The following is a 21439-nucleotide window of genomic DNA, read 5'->3' on the forward strand; positions in this document are numbered from 1 at the left end:
GGTAACACTTGATTTTACTGTGTCTTTGTTACACATTACTTACTATAGTAAAAATAACAGTAAACTATGCATTTGAATTGCATGCAACTAACTCTATACCAAACCCTACTCCTAACCTTATAGTACCTAGGCTACATGTTGTTAATTAAGATTACTCAGTACTTACATGTATAATTTCACTGTAACTAAGACCCACTTCCTCTCTCTGATGCATTGATGCAGGTGTCCTGCATTGGGCATGATTGGGAAGACATTCCAGATTTTCTTGGGACAGAATATGGAGAATTGGCGAGGAGATTAGATCTCAGCTTCAACCTACTGAGGTAAGTTACTGTTTGTGTCTGAGTGTAACTCTTAACAGGCCATGATAATAGGAGGTCCATGATGACGGAAGACAGCAATGACATACATGGCACCTATTAGGCACATACTGGATTCCAATATTGATCTGAGGAAGGTGAGATATCATGTTTTTTCTTCTAGGTTTTGCAGCAGGATTACGGCCCACTTTATCCTCTCTGTAAAGTTGGAGAATAGCCATTATAGGGAGTTTCCACACCTGTTGTGTTTTTGATTTTGTACTTCCGTGTTGGTGTACTTCTGTTTTTAGGCCCTTTAAGATGCTGTTTGACCGCTGATGTTGGCAATGCACATTAAGGAATTCAATATTTGGCAATTAAAGGTGCAATAGGACATTCTCTACAGAAACATTTTTTGTTATACTAGTTGAAAGTCTCCTCATATCCTGATAGCAATCACTATGTTAAATGTTGTAAATGTATTTTTATAAATATACATCTGTGGAAGGCGTAGGAAGCATTAAATGTGCATCCAATCTTTATATTCGGTCCGAAAGAAATAATACGATGTACTATCTGCCTGTCAACGTATGTTTTAACATACCCTCGCACACCCTGTTCGCGCTGACATCACACATCGTTAGCTTTTTCATTCTGTGGAGAGTTTAAACAGACAGACTTCAGTCACGGAGCACCGCAAACAAACAGCAGCCACTTGTTAGTTTACAGTTCCTACTGAATCAAAACAATGAGCTTATGCTGCGTTCATGCCATAACTTCGTAATTAAAAGATGGCAACCCGTGATGTTCTAACCAGAGCTGGGATGGGATCGTATGCTTTCAATGCTAGCAGGCTAATGTTAGCATTCCAGATCACCTACTGCACCTTTAAATATGTAATATTAGACTCCCTTTGCTTACAGAAAAAGGCTTGAATTGGCTGAGAAAGTCATTGTGTGAAGGATGTTTCTATCATGTGAAACATTCTAGAACATTGTCATAAATGACAGGATCCCAACCGCATACAACATCTCTGACTCAATCTACCTGTCGTGCTTACAGTCACACTTTTGCATTAAGTGCAATTTAATACATGCATTATGTGCATTACATGGTCCGCCGTGTCATCGAGACATCAGAGAGCGGCAGGTACTGTAGCGGCGTGCCATGCTGTGGCCAGATAAAAAGCCTGATCAATAAATGTGACATGTTAATGCTGAGCAAATAGAATAAAAGAATCCTTTGACAGGATATGAAGAAGCACCTTGTGGCAGCTGGGGAGGGGGATGCCATTTCACCAGCAGGACTAGCAAAGCTGATCTGACAACTAAAAGAGAGGAGATGATGGTTATAAGGTGCCTTTGTTTCAGACTTCTTTTCTTGACCTGTCAGGCCTTGAAGAACTCTGAATGGGCCTCTTTTTGTCATGTGAAAATTGTCGTCTTGAGGCAGTTATCTGTGCTGAAAATGTGGATTCTTCCATTTAATTGATTCGCTTTGCACTGGAGTCTGTCACATTAATAATTGCCAAATCCTGTGCTGCTTCAATGTGTCGCACATAAGTGTACGCTTATCGGCACATTAATATTCCTAATGAGCATTTGTGACTGGCGCCCCGGCATTAGTTGAACACTGTAGAGGCCAGAATTATCTATGTTTAGGTATACAATTTTATGTAATTTTGCATCATGTACTGAATTTAGTCAACCGTCATGTGCATAAATTATATAAAATGCTATACTAACAGATATCTGATCACGATTGAAGTAATAAGTACAACCACTCCATCCTTGGACTCATAAAGTAAGTGGTTCAGAGGTTTTTTGTGCTTTGTGTTTGTTCTTTAATGCAATGCTCCTTATTGCATCATTTTACCATCCGTAATGTTTCCTGATAGTTTCACCATACACATAGTAGCATTGCTACAGATAGAAATGCTTGCACCATTGAACCATTATGCTATCATCATATCATTTATAACTTTTTATGTGTAAGATAATTACGAGAATAGTTGGGCACATCGAGAGCCTATTAATAGGAATGCTTAGAACAATGTCATGTTCATTCATTACAGATGCAGCGACGTGCTCACAGAAGAGTGAGGTTTCACCACTTATGTTTTGGACTAACCCCAGTCTTGTTCACTCAGAATCACACTGCCAATAAAGATGGTATTTGGGAACAAGGCTTGTCAGCAGAAAGCCCCCCTCTCTGACATCTGTACGTACATATCAAATGCAGAATGTTAAAGCTTGCTCTGAAATCATTTTTCTTTTCTTTTTTTTTTACCACTTCACAGAGCCTTTGAGCAGAATAGAAGGTTCTGTTACTGGAGCTGTTTTGGTCATATGCTTTGTTGGGGTTAGGGTTACATTCAGTATGAAATTTAATTTATAAAGAAGCATGTGATCAGAATAAAGTGAGGATGTGGCCTACAGTCAGGATTTCACTGCCTCTTCTGCCATGTTCACACAAAGACCCCACAGTAAGAAGTTAATAGACAGACATCCTGCCCTCTAGCATGAGGACTTAAATATGTGAACATGACAAAAGTGATGGAAAGGTTCTTTCATTGTCCTCAGGCCTGCCACAAGACAATTTAGGTCATCTAGAAATTAGTGTGTATTCAGAATGGGTCACTATAGTTGACTAGTCATCGAGATTGACTAGTTTTAGAATCTTAAGTTTTATTTCATTGTTTTTTTTCCATTTTTCTTTTTTAGTGACACTTTGAAAGGTAAATCCCTTTCTGAGACGTCTTTTAAAGGCATGCTCCACCTAAAAATGAAAATTCTGTCATCGTTTACTCATCATTTACATGTTCTTCTGTGGAAATAACAGAACATATTTTGAGAATTGTCTCTTTTTTTCATTCAGTAAAATCAATGGGTTCCAGTGTTGTTTGGTTTCCAGTGTTCTTCAAAATATCTTTTTATGTTCCATAGAAGAATGTCATACAGGTTTAGAACCACATGAGCGTTATTAAATGGCAGAATTTTAATAGCTGGCGTATCCCTTTAATTCATTCCCTTTAATGCACTGTTGCTACAGCCATACATGTGTAGATGGACATCTTTGGCCATTACGTTACCATGAGTATTGCATTATACTGCTTGTCAAGTTAAAAAGAGTTTTAAGATTTAATGATTTAAGTATGTCTTGAGACCTCTGCGTCCTGTTCCTTCTGTGTCCTGTTACTTCCTGAAACAAGCCTTATTCACTTATGTAAAGGGATAGTTCATACAAAAATTAAAGTTCTGTCATCATTTGCTCACCCTTATGTTGCTTCAAACCTGTATGACTTTCTTTTGTGAAGCACAATAGAACATATTTTGAAGAATATTTAGAATTTTTTAGATGTTAATAGATGTTAATTAGAAATATTTTAGATGTTAATATTTTGTGTGTGTGTGTGTTAATTTATATTAATATTATATATATATATTAATATTATATATATACACACACACACACACACACACACACATATATATATATATATATATATATATATATATATATATATATATATATATATATATATATATATATATATATATATATATATATATATATATATATAAAATGTGTGTGTGTGTCACAGAGAATGAAATGACTTGAGGGTGAGTACATAATGAAAGAATTTTAATATTTGTGTGAAATAGACCTTTTTAGTCATTTAGGCAAAGCAACTACTAGTAAATTTTAAAATGATGTATTTTAGCACCTCCCTGGAATCTACCAATTCTCAGACTGCCAAATTCAGTGAAAAATGTATCATAATATATATTGTTGTTTTAAGGATTACATAAAATATATTTTATGTTCTGCCTGTGAAGAGCAATTAATAAAATCTAAGGTTTAGTCATGATTTATTTGAACCATTATTTTGAGAATTCTCAAAATGGAAGTTAGATGTTCAGTTCACAGTGATGTACCACTGCTCAAAACCATTGCGTGCACTCACAGGCTGTATTACCTGATGTGAGAGGTGTCAGAGAGAATCTCTGCAAACACGCGTGTAAAATCACATTCAGTTTATCAGACTTTTCGCTAGGTGCCTTTTGTGTGGTTTTAACGTTGAGGTGGTGTGAAGGTGAAATGTTACCTTTCTCAAGACTGGCCATGAAGTGATATTAGATCATAGACAGGAGGAGTAATCCCAGGTTGGGGATTGCTGTCAAAATGTCCCCTCCAGTGTCCTAGACATGCATGGCTTTGTGGGAAGTGGATGGTGAAAGCTAAGGGAATGTTATTGTCTTGTCTGGTCCTGTCCAGATGAGGGGTAAACATGATGGCCCTCAGTCATGCAGAGGTACAAAGCGGCCGTGAATTCCTCTCTCCGGTGTCACTTTCGGTCTAGGAGGTCCGACAGTCTGTCTGTCATCAGATTCAGTTTATTACGCCAACTTACATATGAGCCAACAGCCAAATCAAGGAGAATATATTTCAAAGGGAAACCGTTATAAGTTGTATAAACCTTGAATGTAACAGCCAAACATCCAACAGAATTTAAAATGATGCTCATAACTACACAGCTGGACTCGAGTTATTAAGAGTTAGAGATTGCTGTAGATATCATCCAATGCATAAGAGTTTCCACATTAACTCACACAAAAACCAGTGCACACCTGCGTGTATGTCTTGAAGGCAAATCAAATATGCTAACTTGCATTTTCAAATGGAGCCACTTTAAATGTAGACAGCCTGTCACATTGAGATGCAAGTAGTCTGATGAAAACGGAACAAAGAAGACAAAGTACGGTGGCTGGGTACACCGAGAAATGAAATATAACCTTGTATGGACTGTCAGCAATGTCGTTTTATATTCATATCTAAAGCACATTATAGCATTACACTCCAGCTCATGCTTCACTCATCTGTCTCTCTTCATTCGTCACGGGCGAGACTTTGTCTTTCAAGCCCCCGCGCGCCAACACCAGAAGGCTCCTGTTAATTGACAAATGAGAGCCTGCGACATGAAGTGCTCCCTCAACATCAGAGCAAGGTGGAGTCTCCTTTTTGATGGGGCTATTATTGGCATAAGCCAGTAAAACGCATCACTCTCCACCGAAATGAGAAGTGACAACGGTAGAAGGGCCTGTCATTGTCTTCCGGGTGTGTTCAATCTGCGGCTGTGCCAGTATGTAGATAAAATGTCAGTTAAGAGTACGAGGGAGAAACTGTCGAAATGAAGTCGTCAAATCACTTAGCCCGCCGAGGGTATGGAAATTGATGCTTTCGTGGAAATGAGAATTTTCCATATCTGATCTATCAGGCTTATTTAGCACTAATATTTGGGAACAGCCCGGACTGTTTGGCTTGCATTAGAAGAGGATGCTGCCTTCTTTTAGCCCTGTCTGGTTTGTTAGACGGGCGCAAGTGGCAGAAATGGAATTTATGCATTTCCATTCAGGGCGTCGCTCTTATAAATCAGCTATGAAGCAATAAAATCTCATTTAATTTCTCTGAGCAAATTTGTACCTCTGTGATTGCTTGAAGAGGGGATGAGCTGACAGGCAAAATTGTGAGAATACAGAGAAACCATTTTGGATGCATTATAGTTGACATGTTTGTTACTTGCTGCTTTGCTAATGGATAATTTAAATAAGTTTAGTCTGCGGTTGTTGTATGTCTTTGTTCCACTGTGAAGATATGACCCAGTTGTGCTAAAGGAATTTTTTTTTTTAGGTCAAAGCAAACATGACATTAAACGAAAGAGAGAATTTCTTCTTTACTAAAGGATGGAGTGAGATCTTCTTGACCCTAATCACCGTATTTATTTTTGAGCCTGACCTGTAAGCAGAATCATTCTTTCAGGAAGTCTTTTGCTAGTCATTAAGTATATTTACATGGACTTTAAAAATTCAATTTTAGACAGACTATTAGCAGGAATTTAAGTATCGTACCTGTCCATTTTTTGTGCTTACGGACTAACAGACTTAGATAATACAGTTGTAACTCTGCTTTGCCCAGAATGTATATACGTTAATTAGACTACTGTAGGCCTCTGCGTTGTGCGTTTGCTCCAAAAGACATCCATGATGTGCAACGTGTATCTTTTAAATAATGTATATTAGCGTTGTCAAAAGTATCGAATTTGGTACCAAGTCGGTATTGAAATTTTAAAAATGTGACTCTTTGAGCGCTGTTGCGCGGATTCATAAACGCCTCTGATTGGCCATTGTGTTCACGCACTCAACAGATATGTCTGTGATTGGCTACAATGATCAACGCTTCAAAAACATGCTGTAAATAGACATCAGTGACGCTCTTCACTGAGCGCTTACACGGATGCACACGGGAGTGTTTGAAAACAGACGTCTATCTGTGGACCGGTCTGCTGATAGGCGCCTGCTTTCAAACGCTCCCGCTCTCGCTTTCAAACCGCTTTCAAATTCAAACGCTTCCGTGTGCTTTCAAACACTCTCTTGCATTTACAAACATATGTCACAGACATATGTATGTTGAGCGTGTGAACACAGTGGCCAGTCAGAGGTGTTTACGAATCCATTCAAAAGCACTCAAAGCATCACATTTTTAAAATTTCAGTACCGACTTGTAGGGCTGGACGATTCATGGAAAAGTAATCGAAACCTCTAACCGACATAATTTTCCCATGTCGGTTATTATTATTATTTTTTTTATCCTGCTAATACTTTCCCCTTAAAAACATACTACCGCATGTGTAGTCACATGACTCTGCCCCATCCAGTCAGCGGCATGGAAGCAACACGGAGGAGAACTCAGATGCCGAGTCATCACACACACACACAGCGTGCGAAGGGCAAGCCCCGAAGTGAGAATACTTTCTCTTGCGTCTTCACTAAACTTTGTTATTGTGTTTTAAGGCTTGCCAATTTGGACATTCAAGCGATTTCAGACTATCAGTTGTGTATTGTTATATTGAGATACATCATAATAGAGAGACGATATGACTAATTCAAACATGCATTCACTCTCATTAACGGATTTGAATAAATTTACTGGTACTGTGCTCACTTATCTGTATCTGCTTTACAATGAGCAGAAATCTGTAAGAAATGTTACGAACCATACATAAAATAACTGCTGAAAGCACTCTTTCATTAGGAAAAAATATCCCAACTTTAATAGTCAAGCATATTTACAGTACAAACCTTGTCAGTGAACTATGAGGGCAACAAAAAACAAAATAATCGTTCATGAATCGTAATCGAGGTAAAATTTTCAATTAATCAAGATTTTGATTTTAGGTCATATCGTCCAGTCTTACTGACTTGGTATCGAAGTCTGTACTTTTGACAACACTATTACATATTGTGTTGTGTACTTGGACAGATTGACTGTAGCTTAACTACAAAAAACCCATTTTAACTCGGTTGTAACTTACTGGTGCATACTTCTATTCTTGCAGTGTTATTTAGTTCCCGTTATCATTCAACAGGAAGGGATGTCCTCGTCTTGTCTTGGTACTTCCAGCCGCTTCTAACGTAGTTGGCCTTAACTCGAGGAGCCACACGTCCTCGCCTCTTTTGCGTGGCAGTTTTTCCTGCTCTATATATAAACAGATCTGTACTCGATTGCCCTGGGAAGAATAAAATCCAGTTGATGTGCAATATCTATGCACCCACCACAACAGGCACTGTCGTCTGTCCGGCCAACGAGAGGGGAACATCATCAAGTCCTACCAAATTCGTTTTGAAAAGTTCTTGCAGGCAAATCATGCTTTCTGTATTTTGGTAAGATGACAATCTTGTATCTGATAAAAAACATTTTGCTTCCACACGTTACTGCCAAACCGCAGCAATGTGGTGTTCATTTAGAGGTCTGTCCTTCTGTCCCGTCTGGCTGGCAGAAGTTAAAGCACAGGTATGAACGCGCAGACTGACGCTAGTGTTTGGACTTGAACCGCAGGCTTATGAATCCAGCTTTCAAGATGCTTTCTGGTACATGTTGTTATAACAAGATGTCTCTAAATCTCATTTCAAATTCGACTTTCCAAGAACATTCCGTGTTTGAGTGGTGGAAAGGTCTCCGCTTTGTCAAGCGATCACTAATCACCCTGTGTTTATCTCACAAACCACCTAGATTGTAAATGTCAGTTCTGACTGCTGACTTGTGTACTTTGGTTTTGAAATAATGCTCTCAAGACTGCTGCTCTGACATCTCAAATAAATGAATGGCTTCATTGTTGTAGATGTTTATTCCAAAAAAAAAAAAAAAATCCAGTTAAGTACGAAATGATTTTATGTGACTTTCCAATTTCATCTTTACCTATCGGAAATGCCAATAAATATTCTGCAGCCTGATGCCAAAAAATCGTTCCATTCCACGAGTCTAGTCTCAGCTGTAGCATAAATCACAGTTCCGCTGTTACGGTGCAACAAAAGAGCCCTGATGGCAAAAGAATTATCTTTAAATCATTATCAACATTTCTATCAGCCAAATATCTTTTCAAACACGCTGTACGGCCCCTCCAGGCACATCTCAAACCGTTGGTCTTGAATTGAAGGGAACATCTTTATGTTCTCTTTTTGTTCAAATTAAATATATATTGGGCACGGGCGTCATTCTCTCTATAACTGCATCCCTGTTTTATTGTATACCCGAAGACGGATGGTGTGCCTGTGACATAGTGATTTACAGGCCCTCAGTTTTCTGTGGCAGGGCTTTAGAGAGGATAGCTGACATCCAGCCAGCACGTTGGAGGGGTAGAATAAAAGCTGACGTTTTATTGGCTTTAAGGAAGAGAGAATAGGAAGGCCGGTCACACAGGGGAGAATAATAGTTTCTGTACTTTATTTTTCTCAGGCCCTGCCAGCTGTCACAGAGCCCCCCAAAAAACGGAGGTGAAATTTATAGGGTATTATTTAGAGACATGTCAGCGGTAATGGCTACAGCTATGATTTCAATTATCACCCACTAAATGTAGCTTAATTCACTGTGTTGGTGAACCTAATGAGTGAGTCTGACATCATTTTTCAAAAACTCGATACCGTGCTATTTTAATATTTTATGTTGACCGTTGGTTTAATTTTCCTCCCTCACGTTTGGCATCGAGGAAGGGTCGGTCCCTCATGGGCTGTTGTACTGTCAGCGTTATGTAGTTCAAAGTCTTCCCAGGGATATATTTTTCCATTGACAGAAATCCAATTAGTTTTAGTACACAGTCTGGCTGAATAAAAAGGCTCTTAAAATCTACAATATGTTTCCTTAGCGCTTTAGCAGAGCACAAACCCGGTGATGGATTTTTATAGCCTGACCTGATGGGCCCTGCATGGCAGACATGCCTGACTCCCTTCCTCTGTTTTGACATGTTTAGAAACAAACGAGTTAGACATCATTCTCTCTTCGGTTTCGAAAGCGGTCCGTCAATATCGCTGCGCGTTGAGGTTCTCGTTCATGTTGATTGATCATCGCAAAACTTAATCCACAAATGGCTTTAACATCATGCTAATGAAGAAGGATGTTTAATTCATCGCTGACATGTTTAGTAAAACAGTATTTTCGTCGTGCTGATGCATGGTTGACCTGTGACGGGAGCGCTGGAGTACGAGCGTCGACTGGCATCTGTGCTGCTGGTATAATGTGGGCTAACCCAGCTACAGGTCTCACGTTAAATCCGTGTTAGTCCGTGGTTCTCTGCCAGTTTATGTCCTTTATCACGCAAAGCCATCTCGCTGATTAATGATGTAAGCAACTCGGAGGCATGGAACTTATTAGTGCTTTGAAGCAAAAAAGAGCCTGCCATACTTTAACTTCCCTCTGGACGTTTCCCAAAGGGAGAGAGAGGGGGAAAAAGAAGGTTAGCAGTTTGGAAATGGAACAAAGGATTCCCTCTCGGTACTATCCTCTCAATGTGCTTGCTCCATGACACTTTGTCTCCCACAGTGTCTCCTAGCAAGCCTGTTCTGAAAAGCGAAGACAGATATGCTGGCTTTATCTTGCCAAGATTTGAAAAGAAGATTGTAGCGCCTTCTTATGTTTTGAAGTTTAGGGGCAGTTCCTCAAGCAGGCGCTGTGATAAATGTTAACGCTGTGTGAATTTGTCCAGCCACCATAAAACACACTATGAACCCTGTCATTAGGAATTTACTCTTCCAAGCGCTCATCGTTATTAGAAAATATTTGCCGTAACAGTTTGCGGATAGATGCTGCCCAGAATAATAAGTCAGCCTCAGTGTTATGATTTCTGTTAAACAGTGGTGTGCCACCTGGAGAGTGATGAACTAGAGGGTACTATCCAAATCGCTTGCTTTGCAAACGTGTACCATCCCATTTTTTTTTTCTTTTGGCCGGCATACCAAAACCATACAGGGGTTTAAACAGCTGCTGCAGATTTTGAACACAGCTGCAACACATTTCCCCCACACATTTCAGAATCACTTAGAGCTTTTTCACAGCTAAAGCACGTAACAACTATGCGTGTCCTTAAAAAAACGGCAGCTTTGTGCTGCACAGTACATTGTAGGGAAAATAATATGCAGTTTTAATAATTTTCAGTAATGTTTTGTGGTCTAGTAATCAGTTAGAAGCTCACATTTCTTTTATATTCATATTCTTATCCTCTGATGGAATATTGTTTTGTTGATTATATTTATAACATATATCGCAGCTATTTATCAGATTTGAATGCTGAATGAATCTAACATGGATGATGTTTAACAACATTTTTTGCACGTACTGTGGAATGTATATCATTTATTTTTTTCTTAACTGACAATTTGGAATTTATTTATTTATTTATGGGTCAATGACGTGACGGGTCTTTTTTTTTTTTGTTCAAAGGCCTTAATAATAATAATAATCAAAAAAAAGTATGTAAGGTAGTACAACTAGATCGCTTTTATTGAATCCAAAAGGTTTTAATTATATTTTTCTACGTAAAAAGGTATTTTAAAGATTTTGAAGTGTCAAAAGGTCATTCGGTTTAATCATCCAAAGGCCAGTACAGCCATTTCATTTGTGAAATGTCTAAAATATCTAAAAGTGTAATAAATGTATACATTTTTTATTCTGCCATGATTTTATAACATCATATATTAATGGTAATTAATGGTATCAAAATTATGTGTAGAAGTTGTTGCTTTGTTATGAGAAAGAATGTTCGGAAAAATTAATTTCATTGACGTCATTTGGAGTAACCAATATAAAGGGACTGTTTTGGATCAAGTCATGTGGTCAGTATCATGTGACAGGATGTGACATCATTCAGACTCTTGCAAAGGATCACATGGTCTAGAAGTAAAGTAACTAACTGTCTTTCAACTATTTGAAAAATTCATGTTTTCACTTGCTCACTGAAACATCAGGTCATTCGGGACACACATAATGTCATTGTTAACACCTAATAAAACTTCAAACTTAATTATATATCCATTGTTTTTCTTTTAAAACCCTTACTCGTCAATGACCCTTTTTATTCATTTTAACAGTACAGAACAAACGAACACTTACATTTCATATTTAAATTGACACATTAATTGTAATTAAAAGGAATCTTCTGACTGATGATATTTCCAACTTATCTTATCATGAATTTCATTTTTATACTGTTAATTAATTGTGTGTAATCCCACATAAGTTTTTAAACTACTGTTAATATAGTTTCTTTGTAGTTATATATCTAAAATTCAGTGAACATACTATGATGTGATTAAGTTATCATACATTATAACATGCAAAATGCAGATTTAATGTCAGTATTTTATGTCTGTGGCACTTTGATAAATCTATGACATAATTGAAATCAGCCAGCATCTGAGACAGCAACGATTTTTAGTATTTAACTGGCCAACAAATACAAAATGTATGCCACTGAATAGTACTGATCGTGAACATGAATTTAGAATTATTTAGCTTTAATGAACTTAACTGGATTAACAATACAAATATGCATTGCTGGATAGTTCACTAACTTTTACCTATATACCACATTGTGGTCATGAAAAAAAAAAAGTAAAATCAATCACCTATGAGGCAAAAAGATAATGTTTACATCTCAGGCAGGAGTCTGCTATTATCTGGATATTTGGTGATGTTTAAGGCATTTCCCCCCTCGGCTCTGAGACTGCTTTGGTCTTGAGTAAAGAGTTGTCTTTTTGTGTCTGGGTCTGTTGGTCTTCAGAGTCTGTTTCAGAACTGAGAGAGTGTGAGGCTTCAAAATGCCTAACATAGGAGAAGAGGGAGGAGGTGGGATATCCTCATGAGCCTGCTTTCTCAGACAGACAGCCTAGACTGCCCCTACACCGGCAGTATGCGTCTGATCTGAGGAGAGTTTGCGTGTCAATAAGATAAAGGGGTTCAGGTGAAATCCCTTTACTGGACCTTGCTGCAAGAGCCCTCGCTGGCACTGAAGGAAAGGAAGGGATTTCATAGACCTGTGACATGGACCGTCTGTTCCTGTCGGCTCTTGGTTTAGTAAGAATTGCATATTCATAGTTTCATAACATAGTGAGCTGCCTACTACCCTATAGTCATCTGCCTTCTAAGGCAGCACCTAATCATCAAAACATAACAGTAAACTACTTTCTGGTTTTGCTTGAGAACCCAGATTTTACTTAGGAACCAACACGGTACCAACCCAATTGTGATCTGAGGCTGTTGTGTTCTAAAGACAAAAGTTTGAATTCCTGAAAAGAATGCTCTCTGAAATCACTGAAAATAACCTCTTATAGCTATCTTAAATTCCCAAAAGTATATATATTTATATATATTTCCAAATATTACACATTACAACATAACATTAGCTACGAATACATATTAGTTTCTGTGTGCACAAATAATATTTGATCAGTAATGTAAAATACAAAAATGTAACCCTTGATTGAATTTGAAATTCTGTAACTGAAATAGGGAGCTCAAGAAAGATGGAGCGCAAATGGATTCAACAGACCTCTCCATCTTGAGACTGAAACATTAAAAATAACTATTTAAAATACACGGCACATTAAGCATGAACTCCCATCAAGCCAGTCACAATGAAAATTGTGTGCACGCTTATTATGATTATTACGGTAATCTTCAGGCTGCGCCTTTTGAGGTGTTTTTTGAGTTGATACCATACAATTAGATAATCTTCTTAAGAAAAACAAATCAGATGTTCTTAATATGTTTGAGAACATAAGAATTAAAAAAAAAATTGCACTTATGAATGTTCTTATGAACAAATTTCTTAACTTCTAAGAAGGTTTTCATGAATTTGGCCCCTGCGTCATATTTTCTTTTACTTTGAGAGCTACTTCTCTAACTTATTCAGTATGTAACACCCATCAAACAGAGGCCTAGGCCTAAGAAAGCTCTACCTCCTCATGTTTAAACTGCGCTGCTGTGCTCTCAGCCCTCGATAAGACCATGCTGAGGACATTATGGCTTCAAAGCTTGTCACTCAGTGTACAGAATTGGGGGCTTTGGGCTATTTGGGGTACGATGTTGTGTTTCACTCCACGCCATGTCAGTGTGTTAGAAAGTTCAGTGTGTTCGTTGTTGTTCCTGTTATTCTGTTTTTCTTGAATCATTTGTAGAGTTTGATCCAGTGTACAATATGAAGAATAATACAGTGGAGTTGCATCTTGATTTATTCCGAAGGCCATTACTGCCTAGAAAAAGTCATGCTGTGCATCACTAGGTCATTTTGCGAAGTTACGCACCATGACCGCACATCTTTGTCCAGCGTGCTAGAGATATAAATGCCGTTTTCTCTCTATAGAATTGTAGTCACAACCGGTTGGTGGTGTGTTGCAAATGTGAATCCTTCGACAGGCCAGGCAGGCAGTTTAAATTAATTATTAGCTTTATAGCAGCCCCTCAGGCCGTGCTGAGGCAGCTGAGCCCTAAAGGGGGCTAATCCGGCCCTGCTTTACAGAAAATCAATGCTGGCCTTTGGTGTTGGCATGCCATCCGGGTAGGGGGACACATGTCAGATAACTCCTGATTTTTTCATGAGGTGTGTTTTGAAGTTGTAAAACCAATGGGAGGTAGCTGGAGGTGCTAAAAATGAAAAGAATATCCGGAAGCTACGAAAGGACGGCCAGATTTATTATGAGGGCGTGACAAGTATTAATGAAACATGCAGAATGAATAAAATAAAAATGGAATTTTACTTGAACTATGGATGATTGGAATTGGCGTGATATTGAGTTTCTTTTATTATTCCACTTCACTTTGCTCATAACTTCATTTCTCACAACCTCTTATTTTATGTTTAGAATCTCTGTACTTCTGTTGCTAAATCATTTATTAAGAAGGAGAGGATCTTTTCTCTTCACTTAGAGGTTACTGTTGGATGACTTGTTAGTGCCATTTTGCAGTTGCTAAAGTAACTGTCTGAAATGATAATGTATTTCATAATGTGCTGCTTTGCATTACCGCTTTCTCTGTGGAAGAGAGTGCTTTCACTGTTTCATCAGACTAAACTTCTGCTGGCATAATCTCTGGATCAAACGTACATGGAAAGACTATTACATCAAACATTTAGTCAGGAGTGATTTGCGATTCATGTGAAAGTCAAACAGGAGACCATGAAAGTGTCTTATGTGTTAAGAGTTCCATTTTTAAAGGGATATTTCACCCAAAAAAATAAAAAATCTGTTTCCTTTCTTCTGTGGAATGCAAAAGGAGTTATTTACAGCAGATGCTCCGATATGAACATTTTGGCCGATACTTATAATTCTTTATATTTGAAAGCCAATAACCAATATATTGACTAATAAATCTAAATCCAAATTTTTATAATTTTTGAGAGCCTAATTACAAAGACTAAAGTTTCACCATTAAAAGCCATGTCCCAAGCACATATGTAGCCTATATGACAGACTTGTGCTGCACATGTTGCACTTAACTGTATTTTCCTTTTTGAAAACTCCAATCATATTTCAGGCAATTTAAAACCATCGTGGTGAACAGTGCGCATCTGAAGTGTGTCAGCTGAAGGAAATAATCCATTATTTATCAGCTTTAATATATCAGCGAAATTTTCTTTTTGGGACAATTTGTTTGACTAGTGTGATCGCTCCGTTCCGTGCATGGGCGTGGTTAGCTTAGCCGTCTCTGGCCCGCTTGGAAGAGGTGGGCCAGAGCGTGGTTCAGTTGGGCTCGAGCGCAGTTCGCATCCAGTGTGAGCGCTAACTGTGCCGGAGCACAGAACAACTACTACTTTTGCGTGCGCTACTGTCATCATTGCGACGGCAAACATCTTTATTACTATTTGGATAGGACACTTTTCATTTCATGTAATTAATTTGAGTCTGTTTGGGTTTATAATGGGTCTGGTTCTCACCTTATTGATGAACAAGACTAAAGCTGCAAATTCTTACATTTACGTCAGATGAATTTGTAATAATCCTCTGATACGGGCAAAATGTGAAAATCGTTGTGCGGCATAAATGATAAATCTATTAGGCAGTATCTTAGCGAAAGTGCTTTTCTTCCTGTTTTTTTCCATACAGAAAGTTGCACCATATTTAACGTAAGCGTGCTCCGGCCCGGAATGTTAAGGGCAATTTGAGTGCAGCGGGGAAGTGGGGACAATCGCGCTCGGGCTTGGTTCAAGGCAACCGTGCCTAGTGTGAGTACACCCTTAAATTATGGTCTGTTTCTCAGTCAGAGTCTATTATGTGGCTTTAGAAGACTTGGAATATAGTAGTTGAGTTGTATGTACTTTTTTATGATGCTTTTTGTACTTGACAGTCACTGGTCCCCATCCACTTTCATTGAATGCAACAGAGTAGCATGGACATTCCACTAAAAGTCTTCTTTTGTGTTCCACAGCAGAAAGTGTAAGCCATAGGATTTGTAACGACATGAGAGTGAGTAAAAGATACACCCAAACCCTTTTAAAAGACTAGAGTATAACAAGAGACAGTTACAACTGTATTCATATGCGTATCACTTTATTCATGAGTGCTCTGGTTCAACTGTCCATTTCAGGTAGATAGACACTCAATCTGAGTTTTAAGCTTTGAGCCCCCACCTTCAAATCTGACTTGTGTTCACTGAGAGGTGTTATTTCTCATCCTGCCCTTCTCTCGCCATGCTGAAAGCTTTCTGGCTGAAGCTCCTGTGGAGGTGCTGTTATCCCTTGGACACATGCGGTGGATGTTTCTCCCAGCGGCTCAGCAAGAGGCCTCTCGTTATCTCAGGGGAAGCCCTCCAGCTCATCTGAGGGGGAGCATCCTCTCAAATCCCAAACGAGGGTTCACTACATCCCCTCCTCACCCCACCTCTCTTCACACTTACTACCCCCACTGGCCTGGACACCTCCTGCATCTCTAATCCCTACACACACTGGTTTTCCTCAGTGTGTCTTTGCCCATCAGTAACAAATATGAACAGAGGGAAATTTGTGTTCATTTTTTGCCCCTTTCTCTTGAGCTGAAAGGTGACGTGTTGAAAGTAAGGGTACAAGGCATTCCAAATTGCCTTTTAGATTCCAGTTCAATTCCTCATGTCAAAAAATTGTTGTTCAAAAGGAAGTAAAATTTAAATGGAATAATTAAAAGAAATTATGCTATTTATTTTATTAATACGATTACTATTTTAATATAAATTACCATTTCAGATGTTGTCCTGCAACATATGGGATATTTTTCAGAAACATTAGATTATAATTATATAGTCAATGTAGGAATGGTGCCTATTGGACATTTTATTTTATTTATTTAGAATAAACAATTAATTAGTTTATTCATTAATTTTTAACTTTGAATTTGAAGCTTAATTTTCAAGAATGCCATGATTTCGCCCAATTAAAGGCTTATCTGTAAAAAAAAATCTGTAAAATATCAAAATATCTGTTCATTATGCCTTTTTGTTATGTTGTATCTTAATAAATATATATATATATATATCTCAAAGGAATGTGTTAAATAGCATTGTAGATTTTGCTGTAGTGTCAGAATTGGAAATTGTATATTTATCATGACAACGACAGTTAAAAGCAAAGAAATATCTGAAAGAATGAATTTTCTAAGCTTCAGTGTCTTGAGCCATTTGCCCACATTGATGGTCTTGGATCAATATATAGGTTACTCTTTGTATTAACATTAAGTACATCGAAATAATGTTCCTTTGTTTCAACATGAAGACAGATATCATCGCCTGCCCTTGATCATACACATTATTATGTGCTAGTCCCTTTAGAGTGGAAAGCTGGAACTGATGCATTATCCTAGTGAATCCATCTTTCACCCAACACAATGAATAATGGAGAAATGTGACAAACGGCCAAAAAAGCGAAGGGGAAAGGCTCATGAATGGAATTAAGGGGAATGATGCAACAAGGCTTTCCATCAAGAGCACTGTGGCCCATAGATCATTTTATATTTAACTGAAACTAGAAGAGCTTTGGATATTAAACAGGACTTTGAGTTTGTTCAGCTGGGCCTCTTCCTTCACATTCAGCTGTGGGCAAAAATATGCGCTCGCCCCCTTTGTGCAGAAATATGCCAGAAGAGTGATGTCATAATTATTTTAATATGGTCAAAAGATGTGATGCTTAATGTTTAGTGACTGGAGTCCATTGAGTGAGTGTGAAGGGTGTCTCCAGGCCTCACTCGGCAACAGAAAGGACAACATTGTTCGCTAGGGACGAGGATAGACACAATAACATATTTCATGACTGCATGTGAAGTGCTCCCTCACAAAAGGAAATTTTCACCAGATTACAAGTAAGATGAACTGGGCATCTTTTGTGCAGCAGTGCAGTATTGATGAGTTGCCTGGAGCGACTGCTTTGCACTGGGATGGAGAGTGAAGAGACAGAATGGGCCTCACTATTTATAGAATGCTTTTGGAAGAGGCGTAGCTCGTTGGCTTTTGGATTAATATCTTGTTTTCCAAAGCAGATGTGTGAGATTTAGATGTGTAATCAGATTATTTTAATAGCTGTACTTCATCTGCTCTTCATTTTAAAGTTGAAGTCGATCATTTCTGCACTGCTGGAGGCACCAAACAAAATTGCATGAATGATGACGGTTGAAGTTTCAAACTCTCACCAAGTTGCTATTGTTCAGAAAAACAGGTAATCCTGCCCCTAAACTCATGCTATTGGTTGAGATGATTCTGGCCTAATCAGGTCGCTGAAACAAACAGATGTGACTATTTAAAGTAATTTTTGAAGTAAAAAACAAACAAACAATACTGAAAGAGAGAAAAAAACACTGAAAATAGTAAAAAGAACTTAGTGTTTCTTGTAAAATGTACTCCAATCGTCTTTATTTACAACTTTAAAAAAATACTTTTTCTTATTTTTATTTTTTACAATGTACAGTGGTCAATGTGACACTTATTTTTTTGTCATATTATCTATTAATTTTTAAAAAAAACATTTAAAATGTATGCATACAATTATGTGAATACCTTAGTAAGTTTACACTCACATATTCAAGATATTACAATTATTCAAGATAGGCTTGCTGCAATAGTCGGTGTTGACGTTGTTACTAGTGTTCAGCCGCAAAACCGACAACATCACTTGCCCACCTACCCCACCGTCGTTTTGATTTTTTATAGTAATAAAAATCATTTAGTTCAGTTAGAAAAGAGACACTGCAATTAAAAACTGAACGCATCTGCACAGTGCAGCGTGAGCCGAACAAGACCAGCAGCAGGAGTCAGATTTCAATCATTACGAGAGGAGCTGACTGAAAAGACGATGGCGGAAGATTTTTGCAATATTTTGGATTTAACCCCAGTGCTAATAGGGAACATGCAAAGGATTAGTTATGTTTTTCTAGTTGTTGTGTTTTTCATTAAGAATAATAACCGACCATTCAAGCAATTGCTGTCCCCGAATTGGTGCTAATTAGAAAGCAAAAGTAAAATGCGCACAGCCACATGGGCATTCATAATGGTGCGTGTCTTCTGGTGTTGACTGTTTTCAGTTCATTCCTATGGAAGCTCAGCTTGAAAGGAATATGGAATTATGTCTCATAATTCCTATGGAAGCTCAACAAATAAATGCTAATCAAATTGAATTAATTGAAAATGCTCGCTCTGCTCCGCAACGTTATGAATGCCCATGTGGCTGTGCGCATTTTACTTTCACTTTCAAATTATCAATTTAAAAGTGAGGTGAAAAAGAGAGAAACCCCCCAATACCAGTATTACTGGTGTTGTCAGACGTCGATTAACCGGTGGGAAAATTTCCTCACCATCACAACCATAATTCAAGATATTACAAAGAGTTTTAAAAGGTTTATCCTTTTCTTTAGGCACCTTATGTGTCATTTAACCCATATAAGTCATCAACAGTTTTGTATTACTTAAAAGTAAGTTTTAATATCTGTGTTAGTGCATTTGTCCACTGCTCTGGATCTCTGTATTTCGAATCCCATCTCTGATTAAATGCTGTAAAGGAGAATTATTCAGTGTATTTATAGAGTATTTGCCAGCTTGGCTACAGCGGTAGCATTTAAACATCCATTTACAAGCTTTTAACTGTCAAGATCCATTGAATTATGGATATTTACTTTGCTCACAGTTCTGCAAACCACCAAAATGACTTTTAATGGTGCAAGTGGTAATATTAATGTTTTCTTATGAGCACCATTATTAGCATATCAGTCCGGTGCCTGAAGAGTTGGCTATTGACTTTTGATGAGGAGCGCATATGTTAAAGGAGATCCAGTAGTTCATAACTCTCCGCTTTACTCGCTGTCATTTTTTTTTTTTTAATGCAGCAGTAGATGAATCCAGGAGAGATTTTGCATCTCTGTAAATCTGACGCTATCGGCCTGTCACTGAAAGTGTTGACTTATAACACCTGGTGCATTTCTCAAAGGCTAAAGCGGCTTGTGCTGTTGACTGGGAAGTCATTTAAGAGGGAGAGGGAGACTTGTTCGAGATGTGCATTTTAATCCTGGTCTGTTTAATGTTTGCCCCTGACAGTCTGAGCCAGACATCATTTTAATGGCATGTACAGTGATAAAGCCAATAAAACGTCAAGATGATTGATAATATGAGCATTATACCAATATGACTTTCCTGTCCGCCTCTCTGCAGCTAGATGATGGTTTCCAAATTGAATTCGGTGTGTGTGCGAAAAACAGACAGGGAGTTGTGTGCGCTTATGTGTTTGTGTATGAATATGGAGGTGTTTTTCTTCCTTAAGCCTGTACGTTTCTATTACGGAGCATTTGTAGCGGCGTTTCCGACTGCGTCCCTCGGCTTGGAACGAACAGCATCACTTTGACTTAGCGAATGTTTTCTTTGCACTGCCGCTGATAGTCTCAAATCTAATGGAAAGCTTTGCGTGTCACCGTATCAAATAAGCGGAGGCCCGGGTCCAAAAACTACACAGACATCCTTATAAATTAATGAACGCTCTCAATATTTGTCCAAACTGTTTACAGTGAAGCATGGAGAAGCGCCGGTTGGCTGCGTACCCGAGCGCAGCTTTATGTCTCGGATGGCTGTCATGGCACTGTGTGTGATGTCATGAGATCGGTGTGGGAGGGTTGGACGTTATACAAGCATGGTAAATCACTCATCAGTCATAGATGGTGTTAAAGCGCACATTCGGCGTGACATCTGAAGCGTTCCACCACAAGTTACGGCCAGCGTGTGTTTCATATCAAATAAGGCTTATTTACAGACAAATCTGAATGGGTTCGAGAGCCTGCAGAGAGCTGAAATATTTATTTCCCCCAACTTTCTGCACTTGTCCAAACATTGTGAGGCAGGTCCTGGCTGGGAGGACTAGGGGAGCCATCTTTCATCCTACGTCTGTGGCTATCTTTAACACTGAGTCTTGTTGGTTTCTCTTGAGAGCTTGTGTTGAAACTGCACAGATACTCATGAAATCTTTTTGAGTGAACTAATCATGATTGGTATACATTTTTGACGTTTGTTAATGTGTCATTTTCATCTTTTCATTCAAGCCCTGTTCGGTTTTTCAGTTCTGCTTTAAACAGTATGACATGCCATCATAAACACTGGGTGAATAAATATAGTTTGTGCAGTTTTCTTTTTGTATGCTTGAAAACCAGTGATGAAAAGCTCTTGGCACAACATAGAAAGCAAATTGACAGTAGTAGTTTGATTGTGAATATACAGATATTTTTTCAATTTATAAATTGTTGCTCATGACTGACAACATTTCTCTATTTGTTGTCTGTCAGCACATGCTGACCCATGTCCTTAGAAAAGCTTTCCAGGTA

General features: G+C 38.3%; 1 protein-coding gene across 3 annotated transcripts in view; it reads left to right on the forward strand.

Annotated features, from left to right (window-relative positions):
* lrmda (leucine rich melanocyte differentiation associated) overlaps nt 1–21439 on the forward strand; it is a 329523-nt gene that overhangs the window by 965 nt on the left and 307119 nt on the right. For all 3 annotated transcript variants that reach the window (XM_048204290.1, XM_048204291.1, XM_048204292.1), the window contains exon 2: nt 223–323. In XM_048204290.1, coding sequence (XP_048060247.1) covers nt 223–323 — 101 coding nt within the window. The remainder of the gene's footprint in view (nt 1–222; nt 324–21439) is intronic.

This window comes from Megalobrama amblycephala, linkage group LG10 (assembly GCF_018812025.1).
Source record: "Megalobrama amblycephala isolate DHTTF-2021 linkage group LG10, ASM1881202v1, whole genome shotgun sequence".
Classification (NCBI taxonomy): Eukaryota; Metazoa; Chordata; class Actinopteri; order Cypriniformes; family Xenocyprididae; genus Megalobrama; species Megalobrama amblycephala.